The sequence below is a fragment of the Pipra filicauda genome, unplaced genomic scaffold, assembly GCF_003945595.2.
Source record: "Pipra filicauda isolate LSUMZ 115617 unplaced genomic scaffold, ASM394559v2 scaffold90_size2875636_pilon, whole genome shotgun sequence".
NCBI classification, from domain to species: Eukaryota; Metazoa; Chordata; class Aves; order Passeriformes; family Pipridae; genus Pipra; species Pipra filicauda.
The window spans coordinates 2075160-2095719 of NW_024105098.1; the positions used below are offsets into that span (position 1 = coordinate 2075160).

The 20560-nt window shown below is 51.0% G+C and overlaps 1 protein-coding gene across 2 annotated transcripts in view; it reads right to left on the reverse strand.

Moving 5' to 3' along the window:
• The window catches only part of PCCB (propionyl-CoA carboxylase subunit beta), a 33346-nt gene extending 13897 nt beyond the window's left edge, over positions 1 to 19449 (reverse strand). Inside the window, exons 1-5 of one of the 2 annotated variants that reach the window (XM_039391149.1) lie at positions 19216 to 19449; positions 6884 to 7003; positions 5207 to 5275; positions 3950 to 4006; positions 1023 to 1136 (exon numbers count right to left, since the gene is read on the reverse strand). In XM_039391149.1, the coding sequence (XP_039247083.1) occupies positions 1023 to 1136; positions 3950 to 4006; positions 5207 to 5275; positions 6884 to 6937 (294 nt within the window). In that variant the 5' untranslated portion in view covers positions 6938 to 7003; positions 19216 to 19449. Of the gene's footprint in view, positions 1 to 1022; positions 1137 to 3949; positions 4007 to 5206; positions 5276 to 6883; positions 7004 to 8758; positions 8963 to 19215 lie in introns of those variants that run through there. The other variant, XM_027724883.2, reaches the window with a different exon arrangement.
• Positions 19450 to 20560: the final 1111 nt, after the last annotated feature.

Consider the following 20560-nt stretch of genomic DNA (forward strand, 5'->3'; position numbering starts at 1 on the left):
AAAAGCAGCACCTGCACTGCTCAGTGCTCAGCTGGACCACAGCTCACCCTGGAACTGCTCCTCCCACACTGACTGTCAGCATCTGACTTGTCCCCCCACCTGCTCACAGTCCTCCTGAAGGCACAACCACGATGTTCTGTGCACACACTTCGAAGCAGTTATGTTTTGATAAGCATATAAAATAATGTCAGCATGGGGGGAAAAGAGCAGCAGCGTGTCTAGAGGAAAATTTCTTGCATTAGCCACAAAAAATTGTGTAGAAACATAAAACTTTCACCGGTCTGATCAAGGCTGGATATCCCCCACCAGCAAGGTTAACACTGCACTGCCCACTTCTTTGAACAGAAACCTCTGACTTGCAGCCCTTTTTCTCCCCCCACTGACCTCCCATCCCGACAGAACAGGCACTTGCTGCTTCTGATCTGAGCTTCTCAAGTTTTTTTCAAGTGCGTAGTGTTTGATTTACTCTAAGTCCCTCTTTCTGCAGTGGAAATCCTCCCCCTTTTACCAACTCTACTGAAAACAAATCTGCTGTGTGGAACTGTTTCCATGTCTGCACTGCAGAGGAGACACAGGGACAGCTGGAGGGGGGTCACAACCCCCTAACAAAACCCTGAATTATGGTGCCCACCTTTCTCAAGCTCATAAATGTTCAAAGAAATTCCATCCTGGTACAGGCAATTGATAATTTAGATGTAAACCAAAAAGTTAAATAGTTGTTTGTGACTGTCTTCCAATTAAACAAATTGCCTGTTCTTTGTCTCTCATGACCAAAGCCTCTCCTTGGACCACAGAGCTTTGCAGGGCTCAGCATCACCCTTGTTTAACACGTGGACCTGAGCAGCACAGTGATCTGCCCAGAGCCAAGAAAAGAACCAAGGTCTGGGTCTCACGAGCTGCTTTAGCCATTGGCTGAAACAGAGTGATAACCTAAAGTTTACTTACAAACAGGCTCAAGTAGGGACAGACTTTGTCCATCTCCATGGGTGCCAAGCTCCCTGGGCACCCAGCAGCCCACTCACCAGGAATATGTCTGCATAGCCTGCCAAGGACTCCACTCCCTCCTGGATCCGGGCTCCTCCGGAGTCGTTCAGCCCAATCACGGGGGCTCCCACCATGGCAGCCTGATCCATGATCTGGGGATGGACACAAACCCCTCCTTACCGACCCCAAAGCAACAAACCCCAGAATGTGCATCCCCGAGAAAGAAAACCCATATGTGGCAGGATCTGAAGTGCCTGCTCAGCTTCTCCTTTATTCACATCAACTCTCAGTCTCCAACTCTCCCTGAAGTTCACGTTTGGCCTCGGTCAGACTGGAGGTGACAAGACACACCGTGAATCCCTCCCAGGACCTTTAGTATTTCTCTGCCTTGCCTGCCCTGCACCTCCACACTCAGCACTGGGTTTGGGTGGTGCACAAAGGGACACTGCTCTGTGAGTGACTCAGTCACAGGAGCTGGACCAGAGAGGGCCAATCCATCCCTGTTCACAGGGGGCCTGCACTGCACCTTAAACACCCCCTCATCCATGTCTAATCTGATCCTCCAAGTTTATTGCAGTGGTGATGTGTAATCTCCTAAGCACTATATTCTAATGCTTGATTATCCCTCTTACAAGTTCTTTGGGAAGACTAAACTAAATCTTTGCTCCGGAAATTCAGAAACATTCCATTTCTTTGATACGCAGCAGTGAGGGAGAGCAGTTAACTCCTGCCTGGCTTCACCTTTGGGAACATTCAAAAACCCCAAGTCTTCAGCCTTCATATTCCCCTTCACAGTTCCAGGCCAAGCACCATTCACTCAGTCACACTGATCTCTCTACATCCTTTTTTTGAGGTCTGATCATTTTGGTTACTTGCCTCAAGATCATAAACAATACTCCAAAGAGAGGCTTAAGTGGGAGGATTGAATTCCTTGCATTCCTTGCATAAACTATTCCCGATTATTGGATTCCAGTAAGATGTTTGCCATTTTGATAACACTACATCACTAGCACATTATGTTAAGATCTGTTTTAACATCAAGCTCTGCTTCAGCTCCTAAATAACCTTCTGTAAAATCACACATGGTCAGTCAGAGGGTTATCAGGCATTGGAACGGCCTACCCAGAGAGGTGGTGGGTTCACCATCCCTGGAGGTTTTTAAAAAGAGATTGGACGTGGCCCTTAGTGCCATGATATAGTAATTGGAGTTGGATCAGGGGTTGGACTTGATGATCTTGGAGGTCTTTTCCAACCCAATCTATTCTATGATTCTATGATTCAATCCCCATTCTGAATTTCCAAGTTGCTTTTCCCTGCCCACTATTGGCCCTTTCAGCCACTGTTACAAAATTGTATCCTATTTCAGACAATCTTAAACTTACTAAGAGTTTTACAATTCCAGTCCTGTCTTTCAGACTGCTTGTAGCATCAACCTTGAATTTTATATTGCCTAGAAACACAGAAACCACACTAAGTCCCACCCAAGTCACTAGTGCCCAAAATTCCAGCCTGAACATGGTTCTGTGTAGTTCCAGAGTGATTTGTTCCTACAAGCTGTCATTCTGTGGAAAACAGGGGTTCTTGCTGCTTTGTATCCTAATGTCTACTTAAAAGCTGAAATATCCTGGTGGCAGACACACAGAATGGCCTCACAATTTAAATGCAATCCCAAATTTCCAACAGATCCATGTGGACTGCAAGCAGTCTGTGAGCCAAGACTACCCTCATTTGCTGACAGGGACATTACACAGGCAATGAGCAAATGCCTTACTGAAAATCCCTGGAGCTGACATGTGTTGCTTCTTCCTAGAAAGCCTGTTGTCCTATTAGAGCAGATTAGTGAAACAAGTTCACTGACACTTTGTGCTGTTTCCCAGGGACTTGTTTATGCATTATTTATTTATTTCAAGGCCTTTCTAGGCAGTGAAGTTCATCCTAAAACACACAAAGACTGAGGCCCAGAGCAACTGATGCATCCAGAGCCTTCAGACTCTGGGGCCCACCACTGACACTGATGCTCACCAGGAACAGCACCAAGCAGCAAGGACTCACACCTTTCCCTAGTTCTGTGATCAGCACTCTCCCTGCTGCTTTAGAAATAAGAGATCAAAGAAAACAGCTGAAAACATCCAATCCCATACCATCCCTTCCCAATACAGACACTCAAAGCTCCCATGTGAAAGGATAATTCAAGTCTTTCCCAATATTAAGGCTTGGTAAAGCCAAGCTGTTCTTATCTAGCCCAAAGGCTTTGTGTTTTCAATTTTTACACCCCTCACTGCTGAGGTGCCTATGCCAAAAAGTAGTTATTTCCACAGGAGAAAAGGCCTTGTGCACAAAAATCTTTGTTTCTGATTCCACAGCAAGAAAACTCAGGAAGCTTTTCCAGCCCACAGCACTCAACACCCAGGCATGAATAAGTTCTTGTGTCCCCAGCCCTGGGATTCAAACAGCAGCTTTTCCAGGGAGACAAGCAGCCAAACAGGAATAAATAGCCACAAGTGCCTGATAACAGCAGCTCTGAGGATCAAGGTGACCTCCGAGTTGTAAAAATGTTTATCTCCAGACTGTTTACTGGTTACATTTGCTTTTTATAAATATTGTACACTTCCACATCCCACTGTTTATAGGAAAAAGCTGCTCCCAGCTCATTCCACATCTCTCCAGTAGTGACTAGTTAATTTATATTTATACTTGGTGAGTCTCTCGTCTTTTGTAGCACAACTTAATTTCAACACAGTGTGTGTTACCTGGAAAAGCTCTCTTACCCTGGAAAAGCTTCCAGAGGGTACCTTCCTGCCCTCCTGTGTGTTCCCACCTGAACTGACAGGAGGACACAGGCGTGGTCAGGCTGCCATGGCACCAGAGTCAGTCCCAAAACACTGGCACCCGAGTCATTATCACAACGAGACTGAAAAGAGGACGCCGACAATTTTTTGGGTTATTTTCCCCAGTGAAGTATTACCTTGCAGATCTTCTGGGCATGAGCTCCAGATAAACTGCCTCCAAACACAGTAAAATCCTGGAGGAAAAGCAAATTTCCAGATTAGGAAAAGAATCATTTCAGTAGAATGCTGTCAAATACTGCAAGTAAACCACACAGTCCTACAGTGCTCTGTGTTTGGTGTGCTGCCCCAAAACTGACTCCCTCAGTGCAGCCTGGAGATCAACCCAGCTCAATCCAACCCTCCTTTCATCAAATAATAAAAACCTGACCACGTGTCACCATTCTGTATTCATGAGTTATGTCAAGAGCTGATTGATCTTTTAGGGGGGCTCTGGGGGCTGTGTCAGCCAGCACTGACTGTTGGTGCTACCCATGGCCTGAGAGCCAAGATCTCTGTCTAATGAGCAACACGAGGCCCTGGACTGATCCAGAGGGAAAAGGGGACATTTACACCTCCTGGCACCAACAGAGCCCAGAGCCAACCTGTGGTGAGGTTCTCTGGTGCGTTCCCACTGAGTCTCACTCTCAAAGAAGCCCCAAAAGCAGAGGACAGCTCAACTATGACTAGCAGCTGAACCAAAGAGGAAGGAGCATCTCAGGTGGCAGCTGAATTTGGATGGGGAAAAGGTCGTTAAATATAAATATAAAAAGAACAGGGTATATCAGGAAGGGGCACTTTTAAATGCTTTTAATATAAAAAGTGCTCCCTGTGTTCCTGTAAAACCACGGTTTATGTCAGGCCCCTCTCTGAAGTTCAGGCCCACACAACAGTGTCCCTCCTTGGGAGAACCACACAGCCAAGACAAAACAGGCAGGGTGCACCACTGGCTCCAAGGTCACACAGCAACAGCCACTGTGGCCATAAGGGCAAACAGAACAAAGGCTACTTTGTGGCCCAGAACAGAGCAGCACTTACCAATGAGCTGAAAGAAAACCTTTCTTTCACAGTGGTAATGCTAACCAAGATAGGTCTCTGCCTCTGATGTTTCCTCCAAAATATTTTTTTTAATTTTAATATAAAACCTATATTTTAACATAAAAAATGTATTTTATCTATTTACAAGCTGTCTGTCACAAGCTCTTTTGGTTCTTCTCGGCTGAGGGTGCCCTTCTTCCTCCCACAGGCTCTTAGGTCTAACTTATTAGATCTTAGGTCTAGCTTATGCTCACAGGTAGCAGGCAAACAGGGGCATTGCTACATGGCCACACTGAACTAGTTTGACTTTATTTCAGAGGATAAGTCCATGCTATTCACAACCAGCAGCAAAGCCATACCTGGCTGAAGACATAGGCCAGCCTGCCATTGATGCGCCCCCGGCCCGTCACCACACTGTCCCCAGGGTACTGCAGAGAGAGTAATTCCAGAGGGTCAACGGGAACATGGAGGCAGCAGTGATGGCCACCACAAACCCCACAAACTCAGCCCCAGCCAAACCAAAGACTGGCTGGCTCCCTGAGAGGACTGGCCTTCTGTGTTTGCAGTGGGGGCTCCACAGGGATCTTCCCCAGCCTTGAAAAGGAAAGCTAGAAGTAACATCATATTTGTTGTGTATTAGTGTAAAGATCAGTGCATTTAGCAGTTTCCCTTCAAATTTCAGCACATCTGGAGTTAAGGCAATCACGTCCTTAGAGACAGGACCTGCCTTTTATTAGGACCTGATGTTTCTGAAAGAATGGACACAGCACATAAATCTTTGAGGTTTTGATATAGGATAAAAAACAAACCTGGAAAGGTCAAAAAATATAATTACAGTCACTCAAATGCTTCAACTTGACCTGTCCCATTTTCCACCCTGTAAATAATGGAAGAAGAAAGAGGTGGAAAAGGAAATGGAACCTCTGAGTCTTAAAATGTGCTCAATCTATGTTGTCTCACTTTCTAGTAAAGAAAATATACAGAAGTCTTTCAAGAAAACAGCAGAAAAGAAACTTTACTGGGCTGCCATCAAGGAATTTCAGGCACCGAAATGTTTTTTGTTTGGTATTGAAAAAAAAAAGAAAAAAGAAAAGTGTCTGGTGCAGGGCCCACTCTGAGGCCATTTACCCCAAGGTGGCCTGTCCCCAGGAGGGTCACACCTGCCTGAGGACTGTCCCCAGCAGGGTCACACCTGCCTGAGGACTGTCCCCAGGAGGGTCACACCTGCCTGGGCACTGTCCCCAGCAGGGTCACACCTGCCTGGGGACTGTCCCCAGCAGGGTCACACCTGCCTGGGCACTGTCCCCAGCAGGGTCACACCTGCCTGGGGACTGTCCCAGGCTGCACACACAGCTCTGCTCCCAGCCCACGGCTCCTGGCACACAGAGAGCAGCAAACAGACCCGCACTGCCAGCCAGGTCCCAAAGCCCAGGCAGTTCACAGAGCAGCCTGGATGGCAGCACAAGTCTTACCCTCCCTCAGAAAGTTCCAGGAACTCCGGGAAATTCAATGCTAAACTAATATTCCAGCTCCCTGGCCACAGCTGGGTCAGCTGTTGTGAAACTGGGCTCTGCAAACACAAGGTGCAGCTCTCTGAAAGGGGAATTCTGAAGGACAAGGAAGACATCAACCCTCTCGCCACACTCAGGGCTCTCCTGTTCCTCACTTTCATGTTATGGTGGGAAGCTTTGGGGAGCCATGGATTTTCCCTCTGTGGGAGGAATCCCATGTGAAGAGCACCAACAAAGCTCTGCAGCCTCCTCTACTGTTTAAAATGTGAACCTAAGACAATACCCAGGGAGGCATTAGAACCAAACAGGTGACCCTGCAAAAAAAGGATCAAGTTTAAACAACGGAGAAGTAAACTATGTAAGCTGTTAAATGGAAACTGAGAGTAATTAAAGCAAATTTGCAAAACAAATTTGTAAATGAAAAGAAAACAAAACAAACAAAAGAAATTGCATGCCCATTTTCAACCAGTGGGCTGGCTGCACGGCACAGGACACTGAAACAAGAGTTACAGGAGATAAAAGTACCTTATTCTTACTAGAGTCCATCCCAAAGTCAGCACATCTGTGTTCCACAAACATGTCATATTCATCAAAGCTGTCGGGGTCCAAGAGCAGCAGAATTCGTTCCCTTGCTGTCAGCTTTCCCTGCAACAGAGCAAGCAACAATTAACGGAGCCATCAGGTGGTTCTGGCTATTTGCTGATCCCCAGCAGATGCAGTTTAATCAAACAGAGCCTCACTTATCTGCTACATTGGGCCCATTAAGCAACTGCAGGCCCCCAAAGCTGGAAATGGCCTATATAGTGATTATCCTCCTGAAAAACAAACATAATGCAAGCCAGACTCTGAAAAGAAGGCTGACTGTTGGAGCAGCACCACCACAGGAGAAAGGAAACAGTCTCAGAGACTTTTCAACAAGATATAAAAGCATCACGGCTATTTTTGCCTACACATTTAAATGCTGCTATTAAGGCCTTTGTTCTATTCTTAACCATGGAGCCCTTCCACAGCTAAACCAGTCCTTCCCAACTGCTCAGGGCTCAATTCAGCACGCTCCACATTGGACTGCAGTGAATGAGAGGAAAAGGGAAGTATGACAGCCTGCAGGGATCTTCTGACAAAACCCTCTTGTGCTGTTTGCTGCTGGACACTGCTATGGGCACAAGCAGGGCAAGGGCCAAGAACTCCATGAATTGACCAGATATGCAAATCCCTTACTCAGTGACACGCAGCAACAGATGACTGCAAAGTTCTTTATATCTTCAGCTTCCAGCAAAGTTACTGCCAACCCGGGTAAGCATCTGTCTGCAAAGGGAGGGCACCTGGATTGTCTTCCTTAGGGGATGGTGTGACTCTGCACCAACAGGACATTAAAACACAGCTCAGGCTCTCTACAAAACATCTGACCAGGGGGCCAAAAAGTTTATGAAAACCAGCAAAGGCAGGAAGGCCTAAGGTGAGCCACAGATCTAATTTATATAAAACATAAGCTGTTTGAGAGCCCTAGACAGGTAGAAATGCTTGTTTATTGTGTGTCAGTGTCCTGGACGTAACTCAGTGAGCATGAACTCTCTTCAGATGTTGTATATGTGAGAGGGAAACTGCTGACACTGACCACTGACTGATCCTTCACGGGAATGGCCATTCCCACCTCCTTGGTGCCTACAAGTCATTGTGATACCACTGGGGCCTTGCACCAAACCCAAATGGTATCCCAGCAAGAAACAATGAACACAAATAGGAAACCTCTGTGTCACTCCAGCTAGCACTGCCCACATTCTGAACAGAGGCGGGAGATTAAAGACCCAGCTGTTGTCATCCCTCCCATCTGTCTTTACCTTATTTCCACTCCTCTACTCTTTGCTCTCATCCCTCAGAAGATCAGCTTACATCTGTAAGAGCAGTGTAAAGATGAAACTGTGCTGGATGGTGATTCCAAACCCTGGGCAGCGTTAAGCTAGAACTTACCATCCCACGGCAGGCATAACTTGCCATTTCTGTGTCTGCTACCCCCACACGCACATCACAGAGCACCCTGAGGCAAAGGTACTAGCAGCGGAATCGTTCTTTTTGCTGCCCGGGCTTCCAGGCACTGCAGTGTCTGACGCCTCCTGAGCAAAGTTCCCTAGAAAGGGGCCTCTGCAGCTGCCCCGAGGGTCCCCAGCACGGAGCTGCCCGGCCGGGCCCGCGGGGACACCGCTCCTGCCTGTCCCGGGCCCGCGGGGACACCTCTCCTTGGCAGCACCGCTCCTGCCTGTCCCGGGACCCCTGGGACGCCTCTCCTTGGCAGCACCGCTCCCAGCCGTGCCGGGCACTGAGGGGCACGGTCCCTCCTGCCCGTGGCCCGGCAGCTCCGCTCCCAGCCGTGCCGGGGCCGTTCCCGCGCCGCCCGCGGCTCACCCGCTTGTGCTGGGCGTCGATGCGGGCCTGGCCGCCGCCCAGCAGCGCGGCGCGGCGCTTCTCCTCGATGCGCTGGGGCACTGGGGGAGGGCGGGCCCCCGAGGCGGCCCGGGACAGGCACAGGAACGCGGACACGGGCACGGGCAGAGCCGGCCCCGCCGCCCGGCACAGCACCCGCACCGCCGCCATGGCCCGCACAGCCCAGCGGCGCCTGCGCGCCCGCCCCGCCCCGGCCCACACGGACAGCGCCGGGCACAGACACGGCCCCGGGCACAGACACGGCCCCGGGCACAGACACGGGCACAAACACGGCCCCGGGCACAGACACGGCCCCGGGCACAGACACGGGCACAAACACGGCCCCGGGCACAGACACGGCGGCCCCGGCACAGACACGGCCCCGGGCACAGACACGGGCACAGCCATGGCCACAGACACGGCCCCGGGCACAGACACGGGCACAGACATGGGCACAGACACGGGCACAGACACGGCCCCGGGCACAGACACAGCTCTGGCCCCGCTCCGGGACCCCGGGCCCCGCTCCGGGAGCCCCGGGCCCCGCGCAGGCCGGTACCGAGCCCAGCCCTCCTCGGCCGGGCCGTTCATCGCTGTTGTCATCGCGCAGACAAAACAACGTGAAAATGCATCAGCTTTCGCCCCTTTCCCGTGTGTGCGTAGGAGAGGCCGTTGTGGCGTTTCACGAGTGGGGACGGCAACCAGAGGTGTTTGCCCGCAAGATTAGCGGTCCCCTCTTTCTTCCGAGCGCCAGAAAGGACTGATCACGAAAACAGTCCCTGTGACACGGCTGTGAGTGTCCGCCGCCTCCCGTGACCAGGCGCTCTGGCTCCTGTCCCTGCACAGCCGGGCAGGGCCCAGGCCAGCCCCGAGCCGCGAGCAGGGGGCGGGCCGGGGCTGGGGAACACGCAGCGCACGGGCCCTCCCTGCGGTGATCCGCAATCCACAGATCTGATGTCATCGCTCCAGGCTGCTCCGGCCTGCGAGCAGCCACCTGTGCTCAGAGCATTGTTCCGCCTCCGACACGGCCACCGACGCACGGCCACCGACACACGGCCCCCGACACACGGCCACCGACACACGGCCCCCGACACACGGCCCCCGACACACGGCCCCCGACACACGGCCCCCGATACACGGCCACCGACACACGGCCCGCCGTTCCGGCAGGGCCGGGGCAGTGCTGCCCGACGCATCCGTGCACCGAGCGTGGGACACGAGCACGGCCCTGCAGATACCACAAGGGTAAGGCTGAGGAATCTCCCAAAATGGGAATTCTTGGATTACGCAGCATATCCAAGCTGCTGTACAATGACTCGTTTTGGAAGGGCTCTCGGGCTCCAGTCCAGCCTCCTACTCACAACACACACAGCACTGAATTCATACCAGTTTTCCAGGGCTTTGTCAGCTGGGTTTAAAAGTCTGCAGGGCCAGAGGCTGGCACACCTTTCCCAGTCCTGGTTTCAGAGCCTGACTGGCCCCATAGGGAAACTGATTCCCCTCCCACCCCTTCTACTCAGTACCAACCTGCCCTGTTCCACCTGGGGACAGCTGCCCTTGTCCTCTGACTACACTCTCCAGTCAGAGGGGTTAGTGAAAGGACATAGATGGGCTCTCCAGTACCAGAAAGCAGCTATTGGGATGTCCCCCAAGTCACAGAATCATAGAATCGACCAGGTTGGAAAAGACAGCTGAGATCATCAAGTCCAACCCTTGATCCAACACCCCTGTGGTTACCAGACCATGGCACTGATGCCACATCCAGTCTCACCTTAAAAACCTCCGGGGGACGGTGAATCCACCACCTCCCTTGGCAGCCCATTCCAAGGGCTGATTACTCTCTCTGAGTCTGATTACTCTCTCTGTAAAAATTTTTTCGTAATATCCAACCTAAACTTCCCCTGGCACAGCTTGAGACCATGTCCTCTTGTCCTACTGCTGGTTCCTGGGAGAAAAGCCTGACCCCCAGCTGGCTCCCCCCTCCTGTCAGGGAGTTGTAGAGAGTGAGGAGGTCTCCCCTGAGCCTCCTCTTCTCCAGGCTGAACAGCCCCAGCTCCCTCAGCCTCTCCTCACAGCACTTGTGCTCCAGTCCCTTCCCCAGCCTCGTTGCTCTCCTCTGGACCTGCTCCAGCCCCTCAATATCCTTCCTGAGCTGAGGGCCCAGAACTGGACACAGCACTCCAGGGGCGGCCTCACCAGCGCTGAGTCCAGGGCAAGAATCACTTCCCTGCTCCTACTGCCACACTGTTCCTGATCCAGGCCAGGATCCATTGGCCCTCTTGGCCACCTGGGCACACTCTGGCTCCTGTTCAGCTTCAGCTTCCTGTCAATCCGAACTCCCAGGTCCCTCTCTGCCTGGCTGCTCTCCAGCCACTCTGTCCCCAGCCTGTAGCGCTGGAGGGGGTTGTTGTGGCCAAAGTGCAGGACCCAGCACTTGGCCTTGTTGAACCTCATCCTATTGGAATCAGTCATCTCCAGCCTAACAAAGACAGAGCCCAGTCCCTAAGCCTCTCCTGGGGGAAGTGCTCCAGCCCCTCACCATCATGCTCTCCCTCCTCCCCATGATGTCCCAACCTGGACACAGCTGAGATCCTGTCAGAAACCTTGTTCAGGTTAAGCCAGAGGACATCCACTGCCCTTCCCTCATCCACAGAACCCATCACCTCATCACCAGGAGGCACTGAGGTAGGTCACATGATTTACCCTTGGTTAATCTATGCTGGCTATTCCCAGTCACCTTCTCCATGTGCCCACAAAAGGCACCCAAGAAGACTTGGACCATGTTTCTCCTCAGAGACCGAGCTGAGGCTGGCTGCCTTACAGTCCCGCTTTTTTGTGGATGGGCACAACTCCAGCCTTTCCCCAGCCACCGGGGAGCTCCCAGATCTCCTCAACCTTTCCAAGATGACACTGGCCTCACCATGACAACTGCCAGCCCTCTCCACACACTTTGCTCACCCTGTTGGTCCCTCAGAACATGTGTCCAGCTCTCTCAGAAACTGCTGACTCAGTCACTACCAGGAGTCCTTTCCTTGCCCCTGCCTGTAGGCACAAAGGCCCAGGGAGATCCTGTCAGTGAAGGCCAGGACAAGGAAGGCCCCAAGTACCTCAGCCCACACCCTACAGAGCATGAGGCTGTTTCAGCCCCAGCCAGAGTAACTGCAGGATGTCAGTGCATTCCTGACCTATCTGTGAGATAACTGCTCCTCTGCAGCAGTCAAACAGCACTTCACCCTCCCCAGGCAGGCTTGGGCAGAAACCAGGAACTGTGGCTTCTCCTGGTCACAAACCAGCCCAAGCAGAAAGCAGCCCACGGATGTTTGAAGCTGAAGCCTCTGCCATCCCTCAGTGGGAATCCTTGTGTGCTCCAGGTGGGTTCAGTGTCCTCCAGGCTGGCTGCAGCAGCTTCTTCATTAAAAAGCAATGTGAAGTGCAATCATGCAGCCTCAGAAATTAAACTGACTGCTGTTTAGAACATGGGTCACACCAAGGAGGTTGGAAATGTGCATTCTGGGAACCAGAAGGTTTCACAAAGCCCCCGCCCTGGAAGGGAAGGTTGGCATGACAAGGGGAGGCAGCAGGGGCAAGAGGCATTCCTGGGGCAGCTGAAGTTCTGCCCAATAGAGGAGTGGAGGGGGAGACAGAATTGTCAACAGTTGCAGGTCACATGTTAAAAAAACAGACTGAAGAGGCCAAAATACTTTTAGGGACAACTTGCTGGAAGTATGAAAACTAGTAAATGCTTTTTAAAATACGCGAGGAAAAGGAGGCACGCCAGAGATTCTGGCAATGAGACAAGTCAAGATTAAAGGGATTACTCAGACTATACAACAGAAAAAACTCAATATTTTTTGTTTGGTTTTTTCATCTGAATTCAGTGCAATGGAACTTGAAAAGATTTCTGTGCCAAAATCCCTAATTTTAACTTGCACTTTTTACTTGGATGTTTACTGGATACATTGGAGATCCTGTTTCACCCCAAAGAGTAGAAGATTAAGTTAAAGAATAAATCATTAACACTAACACATCCCCAGGACCAAACTGTTTTCACCTCAGTGTTATAAGATCCTTCAGAGATAACTCACTTAAAAGTCTCTTGCTAAGAACTCCCATGGCAGGTGGCTCTTGCAATGTCAGTTTTTAAGGCAGGCATTAGGAGATTTAAGAAAACTATGAACCTGTAAATCCAATAAGAATTACAAAGCAAAATGCAAAAAAACCCCTACCAACCAACAAAAGCCACACCCAACCAAACCCCAGAATTACAAACACGTAAATAAATTGGACACACTGGGGAGGAGTTGGCAGAGATCTTGTACAGAGATTCCTGCTGTACAAATCAAGGGGCTTTATTTAGTGAAGTCAAATGTGTAAAATAAAAGGGAGATTCTGTTCATAGAATTACTTGGATGTCCTTTGAGAATGTCCCTGATTAGGAGCTCTTGAAACTAAGTTGTCATTAGATTAAAAGGAAGGTCCTGTCATGAATGAACAGCTGTTTGGGAAAGAGTGAAAAGTAAATTTTCACAGTGAAACCATTTAACCTGGGACACCTTCTGTTCCTTGAGATGGGACCTGTTCTGTTTATCACAGCTGGGAAAGATGTGAAAGAGGGACCTAGTAAGGTGCAAGTTCCTGGTGAGCCCAAGTGATTTGGTTAACAAGAGTTATGATGCTTGACTGAAGAGTCAGTGAAGGACCTCATAGAGAGATGAAATTCAAGTAGATATTTTTCCCCAGTGCATCACTTACAACCCCAAGAATACACATGTTGGAGCCCTGGATGTCTGTTAGCAAAAGGAACAAGTTCATTATACCCCTGCAAAAACATCAGCTTAATTTACAACAGCAGCCAAAAAGTCAAAAGGTCCTGAACACATCGATGGAGGAGGACCTGTCTCAGGATGTGAAATGCTGCTGTCTGTGTAGATTCACGAGACACAAATTGCTGCAAGACTGTGCTGGAAAAATCACACTATCTGCTACAGTATTATTGCTGTTTCCTAAGTATTTGTCACTGCCTGCTTTTGGAAGCACAGTGCTGGACTCGGCTCTGCCACAGTCGCTCTTACAGCCCTGCATTGTTGGAGCTGTGAAGTTAGAGGCTGTCACAGGGCTGCAGCAGAAAGCAAGAATTCTCCAGGCAGTTTCTCAAGAAGCCCCCGCAATGCAAATCAGGGAAAGAGGAGAAAGTATTTTGAGGCCAAATCCAGTTACAAGAGGACTTTCAACCATGAGAAAAGAGTCTCCTGCTATTCAACTTTCCCATGTTCAGTCAAGTAGTAATTAGTGTCTATTTTTAGTAAACAGAAGTAGTGAATAGAAACCAGTTCCATCATCAGTCTGTACTCCTGCAGAAACAGCCCAAGGTCACCAGTATCAGTTGATCTGTTTAAGTCACAGGGGTAACTCAGCTGTATAAGAGGTAGACTCTTGTTCCCAGAAGACTATGTACAGCAGCATTCCCTCTAAACCCAAATGAAACTGGAATACATGCAGAGCTGAACCAATGTTTCTGCATTGACAGTTTGGCTCAGAATCATCTTGACTATTTAGTGCTAATCCCAGATCATCTCTACTTGCTTTGTGCTGCTCCAAACCAAAGGGAGTTCTGTCCTCCTGCACTCCTGGAAGCCCAGGTTTTGGCCAGACTCACAACCCACACCATAGATGAGCTGGGGACTCAAAATTGAGCAATATCCTCAGACAGGACACAAAGTCAAACAAAGGCCAGAGGTGACTGCTGTGATCACCTCAGACATGCTGTACCACATGGGATTGTCTCGGTGACATATTCTCTGAATTACATATTTTAATCAACTATCAAATACTGGGATTGCACTCTTAAAAACAAAAAAAAAAAAGGGAGAACTTTGTATTCTTTGCCTAATACAGTGAAATAATCAGTCTGTACTGGTTTCTCACAAAAGCCTGTGGGGAGACCTCCTAGTGAAGAGAAAGTGTTTGTGAGGGGAGTAACTACAAACTCCATATCGAAAGAGGCAGTTGCAGCCTTACAGCTCCAGGACAAGGAAAAGCAGCACAGGGATTAACCATCTCCCTGTCATCAAGCAGGTTTCTCATTACAGAGCACCAGACACACTCTGGTCTGAGAAGAGCTGCACAGAGGACACGTGGATCTCAGAGCTCACCTTTAGGAAGTCACAGTAATCCTTATTTGCCTGGGTTGGGAACGAGGCAGTCAAGGAAACAAGTAAGGCCAATGTTTTCCAGCAGTTTTTCTGTCCCACTTACAACTAAGAGCCAAAGAAGAAAGGCCAGATCCTTGCTTAAATCCCTGCTTAAATAATAAAACAAACCCCCGAGCTAAAAACCGAGCTCTTGAGAGAGGGGCTCCCTGTGTGAGCTTGTGTAGTACTTCTCACCCTGCCAGCCCAGTGGGCAGTTGGCAAGATGTCCAGAGGGAAGGAAACGATGCTCCTGGAAGCAAAATTCAATGGACAGCTCAATTAGGCCAATTCAATTATGCAAATGCAGAACTTGCTCACGTACCCCTCCCAAGCCATTACAATTTAATAAGCTGTCCAAATTAATTTTGAGCTCTTGCTATGCAATTTGGAAAGAGTCATCCTCCTGAGCTGGCAAACACGGGTAAGAGCTAGAGCAGGAGCAGAGTGGTGCTTCACCTGTGCTGAGAGAGGACTTGAGAGGACTTCTGGCACACAGAAGGCAAGAACCCCCAGATTAAACAAGAAGCAGCTGATTTGGGATTTACAGTACCAGGGCAGAACTTGAACTTCCTTGTTTAGCAATGTCAGAAACAAACAGCCAGCTTCAGTGAGGAGATGGACTGCTGGGAGCTCTATCAACACCCTCCTGCCTCTAACAGGGATGTTGGCAATCTCTTTGGTGACACATTGGAAAGGTAAGGGAAACACGTTTTTTACATTAGCCACAATAGAAAAGTCACTCATACAGTCCATGTAAGTACCACTACAGGGCAAAAATAACCCAAAAGGGTACTTTTGTAAATATAAAGTAGAGCAAAACAAGAGGGATTTGACCTCATCTGACAGAACTTCAGAGTTGCACAGATACACCTCCCATGGCTTCTGCCTATACCTCCACAATTTAATAACCACAGGAGGACTTGATTACAAAGATCTCATATGATCTGCAGAACGCACGGCCACACTTGGTGCCCATTCCAACAGAACAATTGTTAGGCCAGGCATGGTCTAACAATACATCACACAGCTGGAGAAAAGCTGCTGCAGCTACGCCCACCAGCCTGGCTCAGGTGGGGAAGGGCTGGGAGAACTAAGGGAGAAAACTGTGCTAAATAATAAATGCTGGAGAACATGTCCTACAGATTCATCCTACGAAATTCCCTTCAAACATATGACCCAAATGAAGGAAGGGAATTGTGGGTGACTGGCTTGTGGAGAACAATAAGCAAACCCCATAACAATAGTGACTTAGTGGGTGGGTTTTGTTCTGAGATCCCAAGGACCTTAAAATTGTTGGAGAATATTCATTCCCAAGTGCTTGTGAATCCAAACCAGAAATAGATCCTTGTTTATTTGCTGGGTGTTTCTGAAAAGTAGCAGATAGTTTAAAAAGAAAAACCCAAACAAACGAAACCCCACACACAGTTGCAAAGAGCTGGTGGGTCTAACAGACACTGTTATAAAATGTTTGTACAGCACTGGGTGTTCAGTGTTCAACAACAGATAAGAAACACTCTGCCTTAGAACAAGGAATTCCTTTGCACCAGTAAAGACACAAATTGTACTGCACTACTCCAGGTCCTAAGACTGATAATGCAGATGTCTTTATTTGGCCCCTCCAAAAAAAGCTACAAAACCCACACCCAAATAAAAAAGCAAGAATTGGCTTCTTCGTATGTGGATGTGAACCTGAATAAAAGGGCCATCACAGCCACTTCTATAGCCTGTAAAAATAGGGTGTCCCTGGCATCGTAGGTATGAACCTCTCAAAGCAAAAATAACAATTCTCAGAGAGAGATGTTGATAACATATTAGCAAACCACTGGAATATCTTTCTAAAAGGCATGGCCACTCTGGAATAATGTAAGAGAACACTTTTGAACACAGAGGGTAAACAATGTTCTCCTGGGGAAGCCTATGTTCATTCATGAATACAAAGTGAGGCAAACCCAATGGGCTGGGGGGGCCTGCATGCTCTGCTTCACCGGGATCCAAAGATGTGGTTGGACCCCCTTTGGACATCTGGGGGTTACAAACCTGGAAGGACAATCCTAGAAGACAAAACGCAGGGCAAATTCAAAATCAAAGAGGCACAGACAAGTGAATTGCTGCAGCTGTGTCTGTTGGGATGGTAACAAGGGGGAGCAGGTAGCCAGGGACCACCTAACAAAGGCCCCCAGGCTTTGCAGAGTCATGCTAACCCTCCTCAGCTCCTCCGACTGCTTTTTGGCAAGTCAGTCTTGGTCTTTTCTTAGAAGCCGTGGGGATGTTTGTTGTGCCTTTGTTCTGTAGTTTCTGTGATTTCCTATTTATTAGTGTGTGATTTGTTTTGTTAATTCATTAATAACATCAGCCCAGCAAACACTGTGTTGTTGGAACCGTTACAATCACTCTGCTCTTTCCCTGCCTCTCTTTTCATCATATTCAAAATGCAGTGACACAGAAGGAAACCTACATCAAGTCAAACAAGCAAGCAATTAGAAACAAGCTTGCCATTGGCAGTTGTCTGAGGGAGAAAACACCCCCCCTAACAAAACAACAACAAAACCCATCCTTTTCTTCACATCCAAGCTTTCAGAGGCAGTGTATCTACTGACCTGTATTCCTTCTTCTCAGTGGATAATTTCCCCTTAAAGATACAGCACTGTGGGAATGAGACACTTTAGGATGCACCACTCCCATACCAGAAGGATCTCAACACCTCCTGTTCTCTACAATACATTTACAAAGAACCATTCCCCGAGATCTAAATGTTTATTCTGTTCAAGTGCTGTAGAGGAGAAACAAACCCATGAAATTATCACCCAAGGACTCAGGACATTAGTGCAGATATCTGTGTTTGGCAGAGCTCATAGGCTGTGTTCTAACCTAATCTAAATTAAGTGTTTAGTTTTTCCCAAGCACAGCCACTGGCAGACCATTGATAGGAACTGGAAAATGAAATAACATCCCTATTCTACCCTTGTTTTCCACTGCAAAGATAAAGGGGTGCTCTTGATGGTTTATTGGATGTTTCAGGGCTTGTTCAAAGTTAAGCAAACAGCACTGTCTGGGGAGGGAGGCAAACCCTGAACTCGAGGGTCTGGCTAGAAGAAAAGTGAAATTCAGCAGATCAGCCAGGAATAGTGGGGGAAAAAAACCACTGTGGGCTTCCTCCGGTCAAAAGGGTATGACCTGACCTAGTCAGTCTTGCTACTCTTACAATTTCATATTCAATTATTACCATAATTTTCAAGAGTAAGATTTACTTGCCATTCTAGGGTTTATGTTATCTGTCTTGGCAGAACTGTAGTTGTGCTTAGGTGAAATCCAAACGTCCTTATGAGCTCCATCAGAACAGTGCAGGGTAATGCCGTGGATGGGGACATGGAGACGGTCCTGGAACACTACCGATGGCAACTGCTTGTGCACGATACCCCAAAGGAGCACACCCCAGAAATCAGACAGGACTGGTAAAACTCTTTGGGTGCAAGTAAGCTCCTTGCATAAGAGCCAGAGTTGGGAGGGGTGGAGATGAGTGTTCAGGACACTGTGTTTGGAGTTTGGCAGAGGATGTGATACAGGGAGGTGTATATGAGAACGTGGACTTGGTGGGAATTTGCTTGGATGTTATTTCAGTCCTGCTGGCTTGGCTCAGCACAGGAGGTGTTTCTGGCAGTGAGCTGAAAAAGGAATTGGGCATTTTACAAGCAATATAACAGTAGGGCGAGAATGAAGATGGTGTGCCTTGGAGTGAAGTCAAGTTAGGGATTGAGCAAGTCGTTGTGGTCCAGGGATGGCTACTGAGTGTTTGCTGGGAGGGCATGAGGGTGTTGTAGGTCTGCTGGGAGAGGCACCGAGGCAGCACACGCGCTGTGTGGAACAGTGTCAGGTGGGGAATGAGCTGCACAGCCTGGTGGGCACCACAAGTGATAAATGGGTATCTGGAGTCAAGACCCAAATTCCTGGATTTTGTATGCACACTCATTTTGAGCTGGGCTGGAAAGCTGGGGGGATTCATGAGGAGAACAAAGAACTAAAAAGTACAGGTGGAACTCCTTGATTAGTTCAATGGGCAACTCGGGGTGAACACTGCGAGGGCCAAGTGGGGAAAAGGAGAAGCTGTGTCAGGCAGTTCCCCAGAAGGCCGAGCAGAGAAGCAGGGAGGGGGCTGCCTGACGGTGCTGGCAGTGTTGCAACACAGGATCTGGAGATCTGTGGGACGGCCTTGGTGCTTACAGAGGAAATACAAGTAGTTCCCGCCATTACCTCTCTCCTGTGCCGGTGATCATCCCTGTCCCGGCCTGTGCATGCACTGCTGTGCTGCGCGTGGGGGTCTCAGCGAGAACACTCGGGACAGATCCACCGTGCCGCGTGTGGGAGGCCGGCGGTGAGCACGGGGCAGCCCCCGCGCACGGAGGCAGCGCTCCCGACACCGCCCGGGCCCCGCGGCTCGCCCGGGCCCGCTCCGTGCCCGAGGGCAGCCCGCGGTACCGCCGGGCCCGGCCGCGGCCCCAGCGCGGCCCGAGGGCAGAGGCGGGGCCGCCCCTCAGCCCCGGCGGGGAGCGCTCGCCATGTCAGGGGCGGGACCGGCCCGGCCGGCGGCGGGGGAGAGCGGGGCGGGGTGTGAGCCCGCGGCTGAGCTTCTCCCTGAACCCGTGGCGGTGTGCGAGGCCATGGCTGAGGCCGTGAGACCGTGGCTCACGGTGTGTGGGGCACTCCCGGGCCGCTCCCACTCCCTCAGCCCGTGGTTCCCGGTGTGTGGGGCGCTCCCGGGCCGATGGCGGCCCCTCAGCCCGTGGTTCCCGGTGTGTGGGGCACTCCCGGGCCGATGCCTCTCCCGCTCCCTCAGCCCGTGGTTCCCGGTGTGTGGGGCACTCCCGGGGCACTCCCGGGCCGCTCCCGCTCCCTCAGCCCATGGTTCCCGGTGTGTGGGGCACTGCCGGGCCGCTCCCGCTCCCTCAGCCCGTGGTTCCCGGTGTGTGGCGGTCCCCGGGCCGCTCCCGCTCCCTCAGCCCGTGGTTCCCGGTGTTAGGGGCACTCCCGGGCCGCTCCCGCTCCCTCAGCCCGTGGTTCCCGGTGTGAGGGGCACTCCCGGGCCGATGCCTCTCCCGCTCCCTCAGCCCTCGCCTCACGGCGTGTCAGCGGCGCGCGCCCCCCCCATGGGCCCCGCCCCCGTGCGGCGGGCGCGCGCAGCCCGTGTCTCGCGGCGGGGCGCGGGCGCCGCTGGGGGGCGCTGGCGCGGCTCCCCGTTGCGGGGCGCGGGCGGCGCATGCGCGCAGCGGGCGCGGCGATGGCCCCGCAGTGACGGGCGGACTAACGGCGCCAGCGGAGCGGCCCGGCCCGGCCCGGCCCTGCCCCGGCCCGCCGCCCCGCCGGGGGATGCGGCCGCGCTGAGCCCGCGCACAGCCCCGCCGCCCCCGCCGCCCCGGGCAGCGCGGCCCCGCCGCCGCCGCCGCCCCGCGCCCGCCCGCGGTTCGTGCCTGCGGCCGCCGCCATGCCGGGCCGCCGCTGAGGGAGGCGCCGACAGCAGCAGGGCCCGCGGTGCGGGCATGGCCCGCCCGCAGCTGCAGTAGCGCGGCCGCCGCCGCCCGCGCCGAGGCGCCGCTCGCAG